We start from the raw sequence: 20253 nt of genomic DNA, 5'->3' as shown, positions 1-20253 counted from the left end.
CCTGGGAGCCCCCGAGCTCCCCCATACGCCTTCCCAAACCCCAAAGCAGCTGAGCGAACCCCGCGCTGCCCTCCCACAGCACCCGGCACCCTCAGGGGGGATTTGTGCTCTCTTGGAGCTACGGTGGCATCTGCACCCACCGGAGCAGCCATGGTCCCGCGGGGAGCGGGTGGCCACGCGCCTCCGGGGCGGTTCGCACGGCGAACCCCACTCCTCATGCGGCTGAGCTGGCGCCGGCTGAGTCACGGCGAGCCTGGATGCAGGCAGGGGTGGGCGGCTGCGCAAAGCCCTCGCCAGCACCCACCAGCCCATCCCACAGCCCGCGCCGGGCACCCATCTGTCCCAGACCCCTCAGCACCCCGGGCACACGCAGCCGGTCCCGATGGCGGGGTGGGAGGAGGACGAGCTCGAGGCCTTCGTGCCGCTGGGCAGGGGCAGGGGCAGCTTCGGCGAGTGGGAGGGGATGAAATCACCCGGCTGTCGTGTTCGGGGGTGGCAGGGCAGCTCCCCGCGGAGGTGGCCCCGGCGCTCAGCGTCACTGCCCTCCCGGCCTGCAGGAGCCCAGCACAGCCCGTGTCTGGGCAGGATGGAACGGGATGGGGATAGGGATGGGATGGAGATGAGGATGGGCTGGGGCTATAGGGGTGGGATAAGGGTGGGGATGGGGGATGAGGATGAGGTCAGGGGTGGGATGGTGCACTGCCCAGCCCGGCCGTGCTGCCCTGCCCTGCCCTCCTTGGGGGAGACCTGGGACCCCCAACTCAGCCAGGACCCCCTGCACCGCAGCCCCATGCCCAGGCACCCTCCTCGCCCAGGTGGCAGCCCTGGTGCTCAGCCCCGGCAGCTCCACTCGACACAGCCAGGAGCAGACCTGAGCCATGTCATGGTCCCACAAACCCACCACCACCCACAGAGCTGCCCGCTGCCCCGGGGCCGTCCCCGTGCCCCCAGCTGCCTGCTGCCCTCCTCGGTTCTGTGCAGAGGTTTCTGCCACAGCCATGGAAGGGATGATCCCAAGGAAGAATTGATGTCAAAAGCCATGGCAAGGCTCCCCCGGGCACCACACTTGGGGTGCAGCCCTGAGCTCAGGGCTGCAGCGGGGACGGTCCCACCCCGGGCAGAGCCCTGCACCCGGCAAGCGGCACAATGCGGCACCAGCCCGACCGGTGTCCATTCCTCGGCCGGGCAGAGCTGCTGCCGCGTCTCGGGGACGATTAGCCCCAATTAGCAGGGGAGATTACCCTGCACGGACCCTGCCAACTCGCTCCAGCTTCCCGACTGATTTGTCTGGGGCTGTGGCTAATCCCCGCCGGGGCAGACACCAGATTGAGCAGCGATCTCTGCGCAGTGGCTGCCAAAAGCACCCTGCGCCCCTGACCTCCTTCCCGGGCCAGCGGCGGGGCTCGCCGATGGCCAACGGGCTCCGCTCACTGCGCCTAATCCCAGGGCTGGGGGAGAGGGAGCTCCTTAACTGGGGATCTTTGGCAGAGCCTGCGACAGCCGCACCGCCACCGATGGCCTCGCTAATCGCCCGCTGTGCCGCTGGCCGGCAGGGACAGGGCTTGTGCCACGTGGCTGACAGCCCCGGTCCCAGGGGACCCCCGGGGTGCGGGGAGGTGGGCATCCGGCGCTGGCACAGCAGCAGGACGCAGGCAGCCATCCGGCGAAAATCTGCATCCCCGCTTATGCAACGCCGCTGATTTATTCATGCCTGAACCGGGCACTGGCCTAGAAATGAGCCTCGGTGCTGCTGGGGAGCGGCAGGGCTGGGAGGATGCTGCAGGACCGAGCCCCAGGGCAGGGCTGAGCCCCAGGGGAGGCTGCGGGAGCAGGGCCAGGCACACAGGGCACCCCGGGCACCACGTACGGGTGCTCACCCCACAGCCGGTGATGCCGGATGGGGCACAGGGTGCTGCCAGCCTACACAGGATCAACAGGGCTGCGCACAGGCGGTGAGGGGGCTGATCCCCTCTCCTCCTCCCACACCAGATTTCTCATGATTAATCAATTTAACCATAGCAGCGTCCGGCGCCCAGCCGGGGCCGCGCTGGGACGGAGCGGGAGCCGCTGGCAAAAGGCTCCAGGTGGCCTGAGCGGAGGCTGCGAAGGGGTGGAAGGCGGAAGCGGTGCTCTGGAAATGGTCATTAGAAAAGCAACAACAGTGAAAACAAGGACCGTGCCCAGCCTTTCCCGGCAAAACGGGGCTGCGTGCTCCTCCCCGGCAGCTCAGCAAGGCGGGAGCGGAGACCGGCGCGGCCGGTGGCTCAGCCAGGCCAGCACAGAGGGGAAAGGAGCGGGGCAGGACCCAGCCACCCTCAGCCTCTCTGCCCCAGCCAGCAGCGCCCCGGGGCTGGAGGAGCCGCGCGTGCCAAAGTGCCAAAGCACGGGCAGGGGTAAGGGGCACACGTGGGCCGCCGGCCCCCCCAGGTGCCTTGGGACTGCGTCCCCCCCGGGAAGCTGCAGCCAGGACCCCATACCAGGACAAATCCCAGCACGGGGAAGCAGCCAAAGCTGGGGTGACAAAGGGCCCCTCTGCCCCTCACCCTGCGGCTCCGCATGGTGGCGGCTCCCCGGCCTCTTCTCCCCTGGAGGAAGGGGGCTCTGGCAGCGCTGCCGTGGGGCAAAGGGAGGCCCACCTCCCATCCTACGCTGCCCAGCTGAGTGCAGCGCTGGCCGGACGGATGGGGAACACCCCGGGAATCCAACGAGCAAACATCTGCTCGACGCCGCACTGAGCTCCGGCCCCCTCGGAGGGAAAAGGCTGCAGCGGAGCGGTCGCACGCTCCCAGCCGAGAGGAAACAGATGCCGCCGGCCCGGCCCAGGCGTTTCCCGTCGCTGTCGCGGGGTGCCAGGAGCTGCAGGTAGCAGAGGCTGCAAGATCATGTCCTGCCCTGGCCGCGCCCCCCGCACCATCCCGGATATTTCATTTTAGGAGGGGAAGCAGGGTGCAGAGCGGGGAGCTGGGCACCGTCAGGGCAAGCACCCCACGCCTGGGCTGCTGCGGGACAGCTCCCACCTCTGCCCAGCCCTCCCCCTCTGCGAACAGGGGGGCTCAGCCTGGCCCCCAGAACAGGGGTCCTGTCCCCCAGCTCAGCCCTGACTCACAGGCCCCACGCTTCCCGCCCCGGGAAAGGCCGTGGGACGCAGGACCACGGGGCAGGGAAGGTCTGCCGCCCGCTCACACCGCAAGAGGGGCTCGTGCCCTGGCACCGACAGGCACAGGGGAGGGACAAACGCAGCAAAGTCGTGGACACCAGTGGGGCAGAGGCCCCCCTTGCCCCAGGGGACACAAATGGAACAGACCCGGCTCTAGAAACCAGCGCCGATTTATTGTTAAAATACAACCACCGAACACCTGAAGGCTGCCGAGGGCCCCGGCACCAGGCTGTGAAAAATGAGGGGGAAGGGAAGTGAAGGGAGAGCCTGACCCCAGCCCCACACGCACACGTGTCCGCTGCCCCCGAGCGCCGCGGGGCACCCCCAGCCCTGCGCGGCAGGGTGCTCATTTGGCGGCCAGCAGCTGCTTTCGCTGTTGCTCCAGGAGGGCTTCCAGGCGGTCGGCTCTCTGCACGGCCGCCTGCAACAGAGCACACGATGGGGAGAACTCCGGCCCCCCGCGGCGGAGCCGCAGCCCGAGGGGCAGGGGGGGCCGGGGCTGGCTGACCCCCTCACTCACTTCGTACTGCTTCCGAAGGCTGCTCACGCTCTCCTCCTTCCTCACCATGGCCGTCTTCACCCTGAGCAGATGGACACAGAGGGGCTGAGGACCCCATCCCCAGTGCTCAGCCCCAAGCACCGGGCTGGCCCGTGCCCCAGGAGGGCGATTTCAGCACCGGGGGAGGCACAGCCCACTGCCCCCAGCCGGCGCGCTGCAGCAAGCCTAAGAGCTGCAGCTCCGTGCCCGGGGGGCTGTTACACGCTACAAGCCCCTTAATTCCCTTGGTGAGTGTTACGTAATTTGGATCTAGTCATCTACAGGAAGAAGGGGATGTTAACTTCACAGGACTTAATTAACAGGACCACAGGGAGGGGATTTTAACTTTCTTCCCGTTTCTCAAGCCCACGGTTGCTGCCTCATGGCCAGACTCCCCCACAGCTCTCAGAGCACCAGACCTTCTGCGTTTCAACCTTTGCCAAGCTGTAAGGAAGCGGCGGAAGGGGAAAGGGGATCCGCGTTGTGCTCAAGGTGCAACCCTGGCTCTCAGAGCAGGCATCACTGGGCAGGACCGGGGAAAGCCAGCGAGCTCCATGGGCTCATCAACAGCCTCTCATTACAGCTGCTGCTGAGCGGCTCCGCCAGACACCAACGGGAGGGACGGCCCTGCGCCCTGCTGGAGCTGTTAGGGCAGCACTCTGCCCCACGCAGAAAGAGCTCCGGCGGGAGAGGCTGCACTTCACCTTCCGATTCTCCTTTCACTTGCAAAATCCCTCCCCCGCAGGCAGACTCAAGGGAAGGGGAAGCCTGACGTTGTTGCTGCCTGACACTGAGCCTGGCTCCCAGCACCGTCTCCCCACCGAGCACAGGATGGAGCCCAGCGCCATGGCACAGCCCCGCAGTGCCGGAGCTCTGCTGGCAAGCACAGCCCCTGCTCCCCGCGAAGCAGGTCCTTGGGGCACTGTGCAGCCAACAGCCCGAGGCCCCAGCACGGTTTGGTGACGTCTCAGCTGCCCTCAACCTCCGCAGCTGCACAGCAGCCGGCCCAGCCCTGACCCAGCAGCAGGCTGGTCCCTCCGCAACGCTCAGGGTGGGAGGAAATCGGTTGCCTGGCCCCTCTGCAGCAGCAAATCTGCAGAGCAAGATGCCGTGGCTGCAGACGCACGTATCATGCGGAGCCCTCCAGGAGCTGAGCGTGAGCCTGGCCGGCTCGAGGTGCTCCTGCCAGGGAGGAGCGGCAGACGGAGCTGCGCACCACTGGCCTCTCCTGGCAGGAGCCCCCACACTGCTCCAGCTGCAACATTCGCGTCCTCCAGGCACATAGGGGAGCAGCCCTGAGGACAGGATGACACAGAGCAGGCCAGAAGTCACAAGGGCCACAGGATTCAGGGTGGCTGAGCAGGCAGCCAGCTCAGGTAACTCTGCTGCTCATTTTGCCCTGACAGCACTGGAAGCCGTGCCTGAGGATGCAGCACTGCAGACACGCTCCTGAAACGCACCCTGGGCCAGCTCTGCACCCACAGCCCCAGCTGTGGGTCCAGCCCAGCACGAAGCCCAGGCAGCCTCACCTCCTGTGAACCTCCTCCAGCTCTTTGTCCTTCTCCCGCACTACCCTGTCCAGCTCCAGGCGCTGCCGGGCTCTCATCTCCACCATCTCTGCCTTTAGCTGCTTGTTCTCCTCCTCTGTCCGCACCAGCCTGTCAGCAAACTCCTGCCGGATCACTTCTGCCAGGCTGCTCCGCTCCTGGGCCAGCTGGTCCCTCATCTGCAGCAGGGCAGAGAGGTGACATCAAGGTGCTGACAGGCACAGGGTGATGCAGGGGGATGGAGCCAGGCAGGGCATGGAGCAGGGAAAGGAGCCAAAGTCCCAAGCTCTGCTCCCCACCCACCTTCCGGATCTCCTCCGCCTCCTGCTCCTTGTGCTTCAGCAGGCCCTGCAGACGAATGCTCTCCCCTTCCAGCTCTGCCAGCCGCCCCTTCAGCTCGTTGCAGCGCTCCTGCAGCTTCCGCTCAGACCTCTCCAGCTCCTGGAGCTCTACCTCGTACTTGTCTCGGATCCTCTTAATCCTAGTGGGAGGAAAGGACAGGCAGCCTGGCTCAGCCCGGCGCTGCGGGGACCATCCCCAGCCACCTTCGTGCTGCAGGAAGGACCACAACACAGCAGCAAAGGGGACGATCTGCCCCACGGGAGCTCCAGGGCTGTTTCCTCAAGTAAACTTTGCCCCTGCGAGCCGCTCCTTCCTGCACTAACGCCGCTCACACCCGCAAGCTACAGCGTCCAGAACTCGCCGGAGTGGTGTGCAGGGCTCAGGGGAAAGGGACCAGCCCGTGAGGAGCTGGGACTTGCAGCCTCCCTCTTCCGTCTCCCCGCTACCTGTTCTCTGCTGCCCTCTCGCACTCCTCCTTGGCTGAGGACATGTCGGCCTCCAGGCGCTGGATCACCATCTCGATCTCTTTGTCCCTCTCCTTCCTCACCTCCTCCCGTAGCTCCCGCTCCCGGGAGAGCAGCCAGGCTTCCTGGGGACAGAGATGGCAAACGTTGTGGCGATCCCTCTCTGAGCCCGAGGGAGGCACCTTTGGAGAAGGCAGCCCTCGCCGCTACCTCCTTCTTCACGTAGTTCGCCTCCCAGGCCTGCTTCTCCACCTCCAGCCGGTCCTTCAGCACCTTCACTTCTGCCTGCAGAGGAGACAACTGCTCAGCTCCAGCAGCTGCAGCACCCCACGCCGGCAGGGAGCAGCCCCCCGGCACCGTCCCGGTGGGGGTACGGAGCTCAGGGGTGCCAGCACACGCCACCGTGCCACATGCTGGGGACTGGACTGCTTGCGCCCCAGAACAGCAATCCAGGGCCCAGAGGCGGAACACCAGACCTGATGCCGCCTCTCCTGCTCCTCCTTCTCCTTTGCGTACTCCTCCTTCAGTGCCCTGGTGACAGCCGAGCTGCTTGCCTCCAGCTGCCGCCGCAGCTCCTCCGCCTCCGCTCTCTGCCTGCCCACACGCAGACCACAGCTCCCAACATCGGCACCGGCCCAGCCTCGCCGCCCTCTCCTCAGGCTGCTCGCCCTTGGTCACCCTCGAACGCCAGCCCTCTTCCCACCGGAGCCTCGCCTGAGGAAACTGGCCCCACCGCCCCCAAGCTCGGGGCTGCCTCCAGCCCTCTCACCTAGCCGCTTGCTGGCTGAGCCGCTCCTTCTCCTCGGCCACCTCCGCGTAGAGCCGGCGCCGCTGCTGCTGCAGCGCCTGCTCCTCCTGCTCCAGCTGCTGTTCACACCTGCGGGGCAGAGCAGCCTCAGGGACGTGCCTGGCTTTGGGCATTCGTCTGCCTCTCCACCCTGCCCTGACCCATCCCTCCCATGGCCGATCAAAGGCTGGGTCGACCCTGGAGGATGCCCCTGGTCCACCAGCATCTCCCACCTCAGGCTGGTGGGGAGAAAGCGGCTGCTCCCCACGGATATTAACTGCCGCAAATATCGGGAAGCCGCTGGCATGTGGGTGGTGGACACCACCCCCATACCGTGAGCCCCAAACCACCCTCAAGCCTCCCCCCAGGATGACGTACCGCTGCCGGGCCAGCTCCCTCTCCCGCTGGCTCTGCTCCTCCTTCTCCCGCTCCAGCAGGCCCCGCAGCTCCTCCGCCTGCCGGCCATAGCGCTGGGCAGCCCGCTCGTCCGACTGCAGCAGCTCGGCCTCGTGCAGCATCTTCAGCTTCCTGATGTCCTGCCTGTGCTTGGAGATGAGCTTCTGGATCTCCGGCTCCAGCCCTGGGGCAGTGGGAAGGACAGTTACCGCTCAGCCTCGGGGCTGTCCAGACCCCAACACCGGCGCCCTCAGCCCTGGCCAGCTGGCGAGGAGGCTGCAAACACATCAACTCAGCAAAGAGGGGCTGGTAAGAACGGGGGGGTGAGCATGCACGGGCTTTCTTGCCCTCTAGCATCTGCCTCTACCAAACACAGGGAGCAGAGACTGCCCACGCTGAGGAGCTCCTCCCCGAGCTGCCAGCAGCTCCTGCAGACACGGCCCCTCTCCTGGACCAGCAGGGCCTGACCCCTGCACCGGCCCGACTCCAGCCGCCGCCGAGGGAATGTGCCCGTACCTTTCACGGTGATTTCTTTGATCTTTTTGGTTTTCTCATCAATCCACTTCTCCCGCCTGATTTTCTCAGCTGCACTCATCAGTTCCTTCAGTTTCTTAATCTCCTGTTTGGAAGCAAACGGGAAAGCTTCAGACAAGCAGGGGAGAAAGCCCCTGTTAGCCAGGGAGCCTGGCTGTCGAGAAGGAAGCTGCAGGCAAGAGCAGACGGCCCGAGCTGCGCACAGACGGCTCGCACAGCCCTGGCCAGGCATATTCTCCCAGTCCAGAGAAGCAGCCGCACGCTCTCCCAGTGCCTTCTCCTCTCTCCCATGGGATGGGGCTGCTGCTGCCCCACAGACCCTGAGCACGGGGGAAAAGAGCAAAACGCTCAGGAAAGCACTCGCCGGCTGAGACAGGAGAGCACCTATGGAGGGGAGAGGGGAACTGGGGCTGCCGATGGCCCATCCGTGCAGGGCAGCCTGTCTGTCAGCAGATGAGGGGTCGTGTGTGAAGATGCTTTCTTCTCCAGCCTTCCCTCTCCCCAGCATGGAAGACCCTCCAGCAGGAGGACTGACAGACAGGCAGGCAGACCTCCCGACACCCCGGCACCACCGCAGACCAAGCTCCTGCAGCACCCCAAGACCCTCAGAGGCTGCACAGCCCAGGCACAGCCACCGCTCTCGCTTCCTCGTCTGCCTGCGTTTGCCCCCTCGGCTCTCCTCTCCAGCAAAAAAGCTGGAGAAACACTCAGGCCCTGCTGCCCACGGAGCGCTTCCCCAGAACTCCTGTCAGCAGAAGCCGGTTGAAGCACTCGGCCACGTACTTCTGTGCTGGGGTTTCTGGTGAGAAAGGCACCGGCCGGTGGAGGGCCCAGCCCAACCAGAAATGGTTCCGTTTCAGCACAGGCAGATGATGTCTGCATGCAGGACATGGGGACATGTTACAGCTCTGGAGGACGAGCGTGCGGCTGGACACCCAGGAGCTCGTTACCTGGCCACTGTGCAGAGAGGAGCAGGGAATAACAGGGGGCTGCCCGCACAGCCCGGGACTCGCTTTTAGGGGAAAAAAAGGGCAGGAAAATCGGCACGGGAAGACAGGGACAGACTGAAGGCAGCAGCTGAGCACGTGGCCTGGGGAGACGGGGTGAAGGGGCTCCTTCCTGGGGCTGACCCTGCCACTGAGCAGGGAGCTCCCAGCCCAGCCCTGCTGCCTGCAAGCGCCTGCGGAGCCGGAGCAGGTCAGGGCGCGAGAGCAGAAGGGCAAGGCACAAAAAAAGAGCAAAGACCACATTTACCTCGCAAAAGGGGCCCAAAGTGCGCCAGACCTGGGGAGAAAGAAAGGAGGGAATGGAGAGAGAAGGGGAATCGCAGAGTCATGGGGGAGGTGGGGGAGAGGCAAAACCAAACAGCCGTGCGCACACAAGAGCAATGGGCAGGGCAGACGGGGACGCAGGGGTCCCATGGGAGCGAGGGGAGGCGCAGCCAAAGGGCCCGGCAGCACCGCCGGCGACTGCAGCTCTGGGACAAGGGCAGAGCCATCCCTGCTGGGGAGCATGCCACGCACAGCTGGGGACCTGCTTTGGTGACCAGAGGAGGCCCGCGGGGACAAACGTTACTCAGTGGCTGTCCCCCACCACGCAGAGGGAGCAAGGAGCTGCACGGCAGAGCTGGGACGACAAAGGGGCCACAGAGCAAACATAGAGGGGCTCCCGGGCCGCTCCCATGGCTGCTGCTCTGCTGCGAGCAGGGAACGAGACAGAATGGAGGCATCTCCTCTGCCCTGCGCAGGCTGCAGCAGCAAAACCAGCCCCGTCCCTCCATGGGAAGGGGCCGCTCCAGGCACCAAGCGCAGCAACACTGCGCTGGCTTCTTCCTCTCGGCTGGGCTCAGTGAGTTTTGAGCTCAAACAGTAAGGCAAAGTGAGCCAAGCGAGCCTTCGCCTTGCTTGCGTGAGGGTGTCCCTCTGAACAGGCTCCGCCTGGTGCAAACGCCTGCCCCTCTCCAGAGTCCTGGGCACGAGCTCGGCTGCAAGGCCAAGGGTGAGCAGGGACCGGGGCAGCAGAGCCAGGACAAGCCCCGCGGCAGAGCTGCGGGCCAGCGGCGCTGCCTCCCTGCCGGGCCCGGCACAGGGTGAGCCGAGCTGCCTCCATCTGCGGGAGAGAGAGCTCTCTGCACGCTCCCGAGGGAAGCTGCCAGCAATAGCCCAGCAAAAAACCCAGAGATCTTTTACTATTGCTTATACGCCCCTTTATAATCTTATCCCCATTTAGCTCCGAGAGCAGCCCTTCTCCTGCGAAGGGGGCTAGAAGCCACCCAGCTCAGAAGGATACGGCTACAGGTACAAATCCCTCTGTGGCATCAGGTTTGTGCCAGCACCTGCTTTCACCTCTGCCAAAGCGAAGTCCCCCGGTCACCGCCCAGCTGGGGAGAGCTCTGTCCACAGCAGGACGTGTGGGAAGGGTCTTTCCAAGTAGAGCACCTGGGAGCTGGCACTGCCTCTTGCTCAGTCCCATGCACCTGGCTTTGGGCAGCACAGCAGCCTCTTGGGGAGCCAGGGCAAAGCTCCACAGGTGACACGGACCTTCTGTGCACAGAGAAGGGCTCCTCAGAACAACGGGGCCCACTGAGGTGAGAGAGACTGTACTGCTCTGGACAGAGGCCCCGTTTGAGTAAAACCAACCAACTCTGGCCATGGCACGTCTCTCCCTGTACCCCCACCTTCCCTGTCCCCTCACCAGCTCGTGCTGCTCCTGCATCTGCGTGATCTTCTTGCCGTACTTCTGGTCCACTTGTTTCAGCTCAGCCACCACAGCCTCACACTTCTCACTCAGCACCTTCTTGTCATCAATGAGCTGGGCAGGGAGAAGCAGCAGCAGCATCAGGCAGCCAGGCAGGGTACAGCTACCTCGGCTCCTGGCTTCAGAAGCATCAGTCCGAGTTGGGATGAGAGATTACCTGGTCAATGAAGGCCAGATGCCTTTGGATAGCTGCCTCATACTGTTCCCTCTGCAGCCTGAGCTGGTGGCCAAGCTCCTTCTCGGTCTGTTTGACGTGCCGGACAGTCAGTTCCCTCTGCTGAGCCTTTTGGGTGCAGGGGAGGAACAGCCACAAGACATTAAGAGGGAGAAGTTACACCAGCCCCAGCATGTGTACAGGAGAGAACTGCTGAACCTGGAAGGCAGTTGGGCCAGAACGAGGAGGAACAGAGCTAAATCAAAGTCACTGGCACTCCCAGGGACTCGCCTGCTGCCCTTGTCAGCAAGAACGCCCAAACCCCCGTGGGACATGGCAGAAGCATTCAGCCCAGGTCCTGAGCCAGGGCTTCTGGACTAGCCAGCCACTCGCCAGGGAGAGGCGTTTGAAAAAGGCTTTCAAATCAGGGGGCAGCAAGGAGAAATGGGAGAGAAGCCCACAGCAGACTGGGAAGGACCTTGCAGATCTTTCCCACGCTAACAGCGACTGGGACTGTGGCATGCCCGGCGGCCTCTGGCCCTCCGGCTCCTCGGCACTGGCTCTGGGAACGCTGCAGTACTTCGCTGGGGACACAGATGGGAAGCCCTGATCTTGTGCTTTGAAGTCACTGCCCCAAGAAACATCTGCTGAGGGCTCTTGGCCTTCGTTCCCCAGCGAGCAAGCACATCTGGCTCACACACCAGGGCCGTCTGCAGCAGGCTGATGGCTCGCTTCTTCTCCTCCACTTCCAGCTTCAGCCTCATGATGGAGCTCGTGACCTCCGTGGCAACAGCCGAGGCCTGCTCCAAGTGAGCCAGCTCCTCCTCCGAGAGAAGACCCTGCCACAGCGGAAAAAAACAAACAAAAGATTAAAAGGTGGTGAGGACCTCCTGGAACCAGGACAAGGAGACAGGAGACCCTTCCCACCAGGGTCTCGCACCGCCTCTCCAATACAGATGGGGTCTCGCTTCAGCACTCACCTCCCGCTGCGTGGCCGAGGCGGCCGACCGGGGCCTCTCCTGTTCAGACTTCTCCATCTCATCCAGGAAACTGATGATGCTTTGGAGCTTGGCCTCCGAGAGCAGTGCCCCATCCTCAGGGACCCCCGGGGAGTGGTTCAGCTTCCCAAACTTCTCCAAGTTATCAGCGGTCAGGGAATTGGAGCCGGGCTCCTGCTGGGCAGACACAGCTGTGAATGAGCACCCAGGGGAAGGCTTGGGAGAAGAGGTGGTGGCTCTTCTCCATCACTGGGGACCAGTTCTCCCACTGCACCCCAGTAACCAGCCTTATCCTCTGTGCTAAGCCCACTCCCATCACAGCCCCAGCATGGTTTTGCTCCTCCTCGCAGATGCCCAAGCCCCGGCTGCACCAAACTCCTCCGCTGCCTTCTCCGGCAGCGAACCAGCTATGCTTCTCACCCTCCACCACCCAGCAAGCGCTGGGAGAAGGCAGCCCATAGAGCAACCTGCTCTCACCAGGCACCCACCACTGTCTGGGGGTGGATGCAGCCAGTCTCAGCCCTCTGCCTACCCCATCTATCCAGGCGTATCTGTCCTTCTTGAAGACCTTTGGCGGGGGCAGCAGCTCTGGCTCTTCCTCCAACAGCCTGAGCGTGTCCAGCAGCTCATTGAGCGTGACCTTGGACTGAGCCCTGCTGACAGCAGTCACCACCGTCTCCAGATCCTCGCCGCCAGTCTCTCTGGAGCTCACATCCTAGGGGAGAAGACAACACACCTTGCAGTAGAAGAGTTTGCTGGATCTCCCCAGAAGATCAATGAAGGCTCCAAAGCCACGCTGGCAGAACAGCTGGTGCCAGGAGCCCCAGGAGGCAAAGCCAGACCCACCTGCAGCTTGTCCTCTGCCCCAGGGTCCCGCGAGGGCGCGGAGCCAAGGTCTGAGAGGCCGCTTTCTTCTGGCTCTGCAGCTACCGAGTGGAAACTGGCCTCTGGAGGAACCAGACTGTTCTCAGGAACTTGCAACAACCAGCCCCTTTGACACAGCTCCCCAGAGCGAGAACCACCCCTCCATCCTCCTCCTCCCCGCTCACATCACACGCTGCTCCAAAAGCAGCAGAGACCTGCGGAAGGGACTCACCAGCATTATTGGCTTTGGTGACGCTGTTGGCTGGGCTGACGTTCCTTGCAGAAGCAGGTTTGGCAGGCTTCTTCTTTGCTACCCTTCTACTCTCCTTCACCAGCGCAAGCTCTTCTTCTGCCAAGCGCTTTGCGTCCGAAGCCTTTTGGGCCCTTTTCTGGTGCAGTTCCTGTAGAGACAGACAAGCCATCAGTCTCGGGCCCAGCACAGGGTGTTCTTTGACACATACCTGCACTGCTTTAAGTGCTGGCAAGGGCCCGGGAGACAGTGACAACCCACACGCTTGCTGCTGAAGGGTTAACAGGGACAACTCTAGAGAAAGGGAAAGCACAGGAACAACAGCTCTATGTTTCCCTGCTCTGAGCAGGTGGTGGTGGTGGTGGTGGAGGGTCTCGCCAGCTCCGCAGGTGAACAAGGGCTGCTCACACGCCCCTCCAAATCCTGAGGGCCGAGCACCACACAGTGCGGGACACCGCAGTGCCTTAGCTGAGTTTTGGGAAGTCACGTAAGGCACAAGCACGCCTTTGCAAGGCTGTTGCAGCATTTTGCCGCCCTCCAGCTGCTCACTGTGTGTCTCCCTCGACCCCCCCGATGAAATATGATTCCATTTAGGGCAAAGAGAAATTGTTGGGTGGTTTTTTTTTTTAAATCTTCAGCTATACTGCCAGCCAACATGCAATTCCCCACAGTCTGTGCCAGCCCCTCATCTGTGCCCCAGGAGCAGCAGCCCTTTCCTGCCACAGAGGTGAAGACGGCGTGGTGCTTCCTGCCAGCGGGCACAGCGCGGTGCTCAGCCCACCCTGGAGGGACCCCACTCCCGAGAAGGGTCCCCTTCCCAGGGCACTCTCATCCTCGGCCACCTGAGGAGCTGCAGATACAGTCTCCCTGCTTCAACGTGGTCACCCTTTCCCCGAGAACTAGATTGAAACCAGCACCGTCTTCGCAAGCGCCGAATGAGCTGCCAAGGCTTGGCAGAAGCACAACGGGAATCTGCTCTATGGCACCTCCGCCTCCGCAGGGAGCACTCCATTTCCAAGGCTGGCCCTCATTCTGCTTCGTGCAAAGCCCCTAGAGACGCGGAGGGGAGGCCCTCTCGCTGCCTCGCAAGACGATGCCAACAAACTGGTCTCACACAGGCCGCAACGCCCTTGCCTTGTCCCTACCTGGATGGCAGCGCGTCGGGCCAGGCGCGCCTTCTCCTCTCGGATCCTCCGGCGTTCCTCATCCTTCCTCTCCTGCAAATCCAGGATATTCCCTTCCTCCATCCGCTGCTGCCTTTCCTTCCAGAGAGGGTCCAGAATGTTACTGAGAGCTCTCCAGCCCCCACCACCCACAGCAAAGGGAAGGGGCACACGGCACCTGAGGTCACCCCATATCCAGGCTTTCCATCCCCCCAGTCCTCCCCTCTGTGCAGGCAAAGAGCCCTCAGAAAAGCTCTACTTTAGAGCAGCTTATTTTCTTTAGATATTAAATGTAATTATTAGTCATCTGAGTATGAAACCACCAAGGAGACAGGGCTTAAAAATAGACTCTCACATGCAAGAGCTACGGTACTCTTCGTTATTGGAATAAATAATTAAACACAAAGAAACACAAATAGCTGCAGATGACTCGTCACTCTCTAATGAGCCAACTCGTTACTGATTCGCTATGATGAGCCGCGGCAGGGTATCCCTCCTCTGGCCTCGAGCATGTCCGAGACAGTAAGAATTCAGCAGGATTTGTGCTGCTACTGCCAAGCGTCTGCCTGCTCACAGCCGAAGGGAGCTGGCGGACCGGAGCTGCGCAGCGCCGGGCCCGGGGGCTCCCGGCCTGAACTGCCCGTGGAATCAAATGCGCGCTTCCCCCCGCGTCTCTGTAGGGACGGAGCCCTTCTCAGATCTCTGGACTGCAAGGGGCTGGCTAGATGGAAAGCCAAAGCTCCCTCGTCTCCGAGAGCTCCGGTCTCAGTTGCAGGGTCTGGTGACTAAAGGGACGCGGATTTCCCCGCCAGTGAGGTGAGCAGGACACGGGTGTCAGAAGGGTCTGTGCCATGAAGCCGCGACAGGACTGACCTCCCTTTGGGAAGCCAGCAAGCGCCCCAGAGCCGCAGCTCCCGCCCTGTGCCGCTGCGAGTGGCGTCGGTACCAGCGCTGGATGGTCACAGCAGCCAGGTTCACCTGCTGGATGAACCTGCGGGGAGATGGAGGGTCAGCACGGCCCCGGGACCCTCCTCGGCTGCTGGCCGGGCAGCACCGCCCTGTCCTGCTGCAGCAGAGTGCAGGCTGCTTGCCCACAGCACCAGGACTTGTGCCCTCACACCCCGACTCAACGAGGCCTTTTCCCAGGCTGATGTTTGGGGTGGGAGGAACTTGTACCTTTGATGAGGGTAACTCAAAGCCCAGAGCCAAGTCAGGGGGAGGGTAAATCAGGCACTGTGGGCACACTAAGAGGGGCCCTTCCCAAATCTGGAACCCCACAGCACAACAACAAACCAGTACCAGCTCTGCCGGAGCGCAACATGCTGCCTGCCACCATCCTGCCTCTTCCCACCAGCCATCATGCACCAGCTCCACCTCACCTCTCCGCCTCCTCCTCGGTCACCTCCTTCCTCCGGGGCAGGCTGCTGTTGTTGTTGCAGGTCATGATGTTGTTGCTGGAGAAATTCTTCTGAGACTTCACGAAGCTGCTGCTTTCGCCGTCCTCGTTTGAGGTCGCTTTGACAACGTTGCTAAGAAAGAAGATGAATCTCCTTGGCACCATCCTGCCCCATCCCGCGCCACATCTGCACACGAACACGGGGTCAGCACAGCCTCAGGACCTCATCACACTTACTTGAGGGAACTGGGTGCCTCGTTGGAGCTTTTGGGCGCAGAACCCTTCTCAGTGGTGGAGTAGTTGTTGTGCACCATGGTGGTGACACAGTTGCCCATCGCGCCCTTGTTGCTCCTTTTGTGGAGAGAAGACGAGGCATTAGGACTTGCTGGATCCGAAGGGGACAACACGCACCACGAGCGCTCCCTGCGTTGCAACTCTCAACCCAACCGTGACCGTCTGGAGCGTCCCCAAGGCAAGCAGCAGGCGAGGACTCACAAGCGACTCGCCCACTCCCTAGAACTCACTCCCCGGTAGCTGTTACCTGACGCACAGACAGACAGACACAGCCCGAGCAGACCTCACAGCCTGCTGTCCAGCCTATTCTACACGCAGCCTTGGCTTAAGTCTCTCCTGGCCCTGAAGGGTTCAAGTTTTACTCATTCCCTTTCCTAGAGCAAGAGCAGCCTCTCCCACACATCAGTCAAGCTCCTGTGCAGCTCCCCAACGCGTCCTGGCCAGCCAGCCTAGCACGCCATCACTGGTCTGCCCTGCACTTGACCCCTGTGCCCCGGCAGAGGCAGCGCACCGGCATCACCTCCTCTGCCTGGGTGTTTTCTCCATGTAGTTCCTCCCAGCACCAGGCCTACAGGCTTCGGATCAGTGCCGCCCCTCCTACCTGTTGTTGGCGGTGAAGTTGGCCGCCAGGAGCACGGTGGCTTCTTTCCTCCTCATGCCTGCTGGTGGCTCAACGCCACGGGAGCCAGAGGGGCCCGGGAACACTCGCGGCTGATCGTCCTGCCACGGAACCAGCAGGTATAAACGCAGGCAAGTGCCAATCCCACATCCTCAAACACCACCCTCTTCCTTCACAAGCTGGTTTCTCCCCCACATAAAAAACTCTCCGTTCCACAGGATGGCAGCCTCGAGGCTTCGCCTGCACCTCTGCCTGCCTCCACCAGAAGCCAGGAGCACGGAGGTGATGGGCAAAAGCCCCAACTCAGACACAACGCCAACACAGGCCAGAGGACTGGCTGAGCACACTGGCCATCCAAACTGTGCCAGCTTTGACTGCAGGCCGAGGAAGGACCACTGACGAGCTGTACCACCCCATCCTCAGGTCTAGGGAAACCCTCCCACTCCTCAGGCAAGCAGAGCTGACGGCCCACCCGCCCCAGCAGGCCGCCGTCCTCACCAAAATGTTCCATGTGGTTTTCTTTTCCGGGGAGGTTTTGCTCAGACTCGCCAGTTTCTTTCTTCCCCCAGAACTGCTCTCAAAGAAGGTCAGGAAGTCTCCCGGCTGCTCAGAGCTTTAGCCCGAACCCAGGGAAAGCAAACAGGAGGAGAGAACACGTGTTCTGGAGTTAATATTGCAGGCAGACACAGGGCAACAAGACAGCAATAGTGGGGTGCTCATCCCGCACAGGCTGCTTCAGCGAGAAGCACGCTTTGATTGCAGCAGGACACTCGGAAAACAGAGACAGCATAGAGCTGAGGAACACCTAGCACATGCCATTGCGACACGGGGAGGAAAGGGCTGGAGAATCATTACACAGTCAGGAAATCTATGAATGATTCATTTTTATACAGAGATTTAGATTTTGGAATGATGTGCGGCGATAGAATATCGCTAAGGGATGAGCACAGGGCAACGAGAGAACAGAAAATCACTATCCAGAGACAGCCCTAGGTCACTGGAGAGAGGAGGAGACCTTTCGCCTCCTGTCACAGCCCAGGTATGGTCCAGACGGTCCACAAGGTGCTGCTGTAAGTGAACAGTCTGGTCACTAGGAATTAAATTGAGTGCCTTTTGTGACAGCAGCTTCCCAGCCACAGAAATACACTCTTTGTTTCCCTAAATCCTAATCAAGTGACCTCCCCTCCAAAACAAAAACCCAAAAAAACCCCCAGACCTTGGCTTTCCAAGGCCAGGTTATATCCCCCGATGAGTATGACAGAGCTTAATGTACATTTTTAAAGGCTCTGGTTCCCTCACAGGACAAGAGAGGTCAGACAGGTGGGTGGGATTTCACACAGTCCCATCCACGGGACAGATGGACACACGGCGGTGGCTGGAGCTGTACCTGCGTGTGCTGTTCACCCGCTGGTTAACCTGGGTGGTGCTGTTGGATCTCCGGAGGTTGTTCATTGCCCGGGATCCCACATCTTCCTGTGGTGGAGAGAGCCAAATTCAGCAGCAATGTTAAGGAGAAGCACAGGCAGGCGGAGCTGGGATGCCTGGCCTAGGCAAGCTCCTCCCATGAGTCAGGCATCCTAGAAGAGCACTGCTGGTGGTGCTACCCTTCCAACCCCTTCAACACAGCCCCAACACGATGTTTCCGATATCCCCACGGCTGCCAACCTCTCCTTGAGGCAGAGTGCAATAACACCTCACTCCCTCTCAGGCTCCTGCGCCGCTGCTGAGCCAGCAGGAACACGTTCGTTTGTGTGAGCTCCCCAGCCGAGAAGGACTGGGTTCGTTACCTGCCCTGGGAACGAGCATGAAGGAAGACTGCCAAGGCAGCAGGGATTACTCAGCAAAGAGCACAGAGACTCTCTGCTACTGGATATTAACAGAGCCCAGTAAGTACCTGGAGCTCATTCATTCTGCTAAAAAAACAGTCACAGAAACCCCCACTTGGCAAGACACCGAGTCCCCAGCTGCTGCTGACGCCGGCAGGAACGGAGGGGGCTCGGCAAGGCACAGGCTGAGCCTGAAAACACCGTAGCATCCGGCAGAAGATACCGGGAACTCAGGAGTTTCCAGAAGGAAATCGGTGCAGGGAGGTGAAGAACAAAGAAGGGAAGAGTGAAGCCTGACGCTTCCCTGCTTGCTCTTCTGCATACATTAAAGCACTGAGAAGAGACCTAACAAGCAGCCGACCATTGAGGATAATCAGATTTGGAGATAGTGCGCCGCACTGCAGCGCCCAGGGCTGCAGCTGCAACTAGCACCCGGAGCAGCCCAATTCTCCCTTCCCGCAGGCAGCACAGCTTCTCCATAAGCACGCGTCCATGCCACGTTGCCACACGCTCCCGGGGGAGCCACGCTGCGGGATCAGCACAGCCCAGCATTAGACAGGCGGCAGAGCGGGCGCTCATCAAGGCATTCACAGCCTGTTCACACATGCCTCCTGGCCCCGAGCAGCAGGAGGGACGAAGAACATCTCCCACCCAGGACTCACCAGAGCGTTCCTCTTCGGTTTGCCATCGGCGGTGACCGAGACGGAGCGCGCCATGTGCTTGGCGGGAGAGGCGCTGCTGGGGCGCCGCGAGACCGGCGCGGGGAGGCCTGTCAGGCTCAGATCCATGCCGCCAGAACCGGCGCCCTGGAAGGAGGAGCTGCTGCGGGTGCTCTTCATGCTTGAGCAGAGAGAAGGGGCCCTGGAAGCACAGAACAGATGGAGAAGTGAAGGCACAGAGAGGGCATCCAGCCTCATGCAGCCAGGAAACCGAGCTCTGCTCCCAACTGTCTCCTACAAACGCCGACACACAGAGCCGAAACCATTTTCAAACAGGACAAAACACCTTCTTCCGTATTTCCACGTGCCAGATAACCCTGAACACAAGGCCCAGCGAGGCTCCTGCAGCAGCAGCTGTCTCCTCGCTGCTTTGACCTAACGCCCCGGCTGTCCCATGTTCTGCTGCCCCATTTACAGGCCAGGACTCTCTCTTCAAGGCCAGCAGATGACTAACACAGAGGAGAAAAGCCCCACTGCCCAGGCTCCTTCACTCCATACAGACTGTGGCTAGGAGAGGATCATGCGAGCCCAGAACAGCCCCTTCTGCTAAGGCCAGGGCTTCAGCTGACTGAGCACCCTGCCCTCGGGCAGCAATGCCCAAGAAGCAACTGGGCAGCTCCCAAGGGATCCTTCCCCCACCAAGCACTCATAATCTCTGCCAAGAAGCTGTTGAGAAGCAGCCGTGCCCTCTCCATGGGCGCAGCAAGAGCTGAGTCCCTTCCCCAGTTTGGGAGGCAGCACACTCCCCGCTTTACCCTTTGGCATCCCCTCCTGCCACACAGCGCTGAGCCAGGAGCTGTCAATGTCCCCAGGCAAAGGCCACCGCAACATCCCTTTATTGCTTTATGCAGCACTACGCACAAGCCATCCCTAAACCCATCTTCCCCGCGTCGGTCTGGTTTCACCCCTCCGTGGGTCTCCACCTCGGCAATACCCCCGGCTCCAATGACCCGAGTGAACAAAAGGCTCTCGATGGAAACCGCCGGGCTCGCACCAGGAAAACAGGGCTCAGGCCTCAACTCCAGGCCCAGGGCACCCAGGCCCATGCCCCAAGCCTAAGCCCAGGCTGCAGGTCCAAGCAGCCTGGCCCCGCCAGGCCCAGGACCCCCTAGACCCCACACGAGAGGGGTGACACGGGTGAGGGTCTCCAAGCAGTGAGAAGGGCCCAGAGGAGGGTGAGAGGGACACGCAGCCCGCCCCGGAGCCTCCTGAGGGGGAAGCACCGAGGGCGAAGCCGCGGCTTCAGCCCCGGCGCCGGCCCCAGCCCCCAGCCTCACCCGAGGCCCTGGCCCCCTCCTTGCCTAGCTCCAGCCCCCCGACAAAGGGCCCCGGGGGCCGTTACAAGGCCCAAGGCCCCAGACTCCCGTTCCCGCCGTCCCGGTCCCCCCCTCGTCAGAGTAGGTCCCGGTCCCGGTCCCGGTCCCGGTCCCGGTCCCGGTCCCGGTCCC

General features: G+C 62.0%; 1 protein-coding gene across 1 annotated transcript; it reads right to left on the bottom strand.

The window, feature by feature from the left end:
* Positions 1 to 3429: 3429 nt before the first annotated feature.
* Positions 3430 to 18925, bottom strand: CEP131 (centrosomal protein 131; the record flags this gene model as incomplete). Its single annotated transcript, XM_082008022.1, has 26 exons — positions 3430 to 3578; positions 3678 to 3738; positions 5225 to 5421; positions 5546 to 5723; positions 6031 to 6173; positions 6259 to 6333; positions 6525 to 6642; positions 6818 to 6925; positions 7214 to 7415; positions 7748 to 7850; positions 9020 to 9049; positions 10460 to 10576; positions 10680 to 10805; positions 11378 to 11515; positions 11657 to 11848; positions 12207 to 12389; positions 12521 to 12621; positions 12771 to 12939; positions 13934 to 14050; positions 14825 to 14942; positions 15331 to 15480; positions 15585 to 15698; positions 16243 to 16361; positions 16759 to 16873; positions 17648 to 17733; positions 18749 to 18925. The coding sequence occupies 26 exons, from the start codon at positions 18923 to 18925 to the stop codon at positions 3504 to 3506; spliced, it is 3312 nt and encodes a 1103-aa protein (XP_081864148.1). The 3' UTR covers positions 3430 to 3503.
* Positions 18926 to 20253: the final 1328 nt, after the last annotated feature.

This window comes from Phaethon aethereus, assembly GCF_964289735.1.
Source record: "Phaethon aethereus genome assembly, chromosome: 18".
Lineage (NCBI taxonomy): Eukaryota > Metazoa > Chordata > Aves > Phaethontiformes > Phaethontidae > Phaethon > Phaethon aethereus.
The sequence above is the reverse complement of the archived record's forward strand: the minus strand, read 5'-3'. Positions and strand labels throughout refer to the sequence as shown.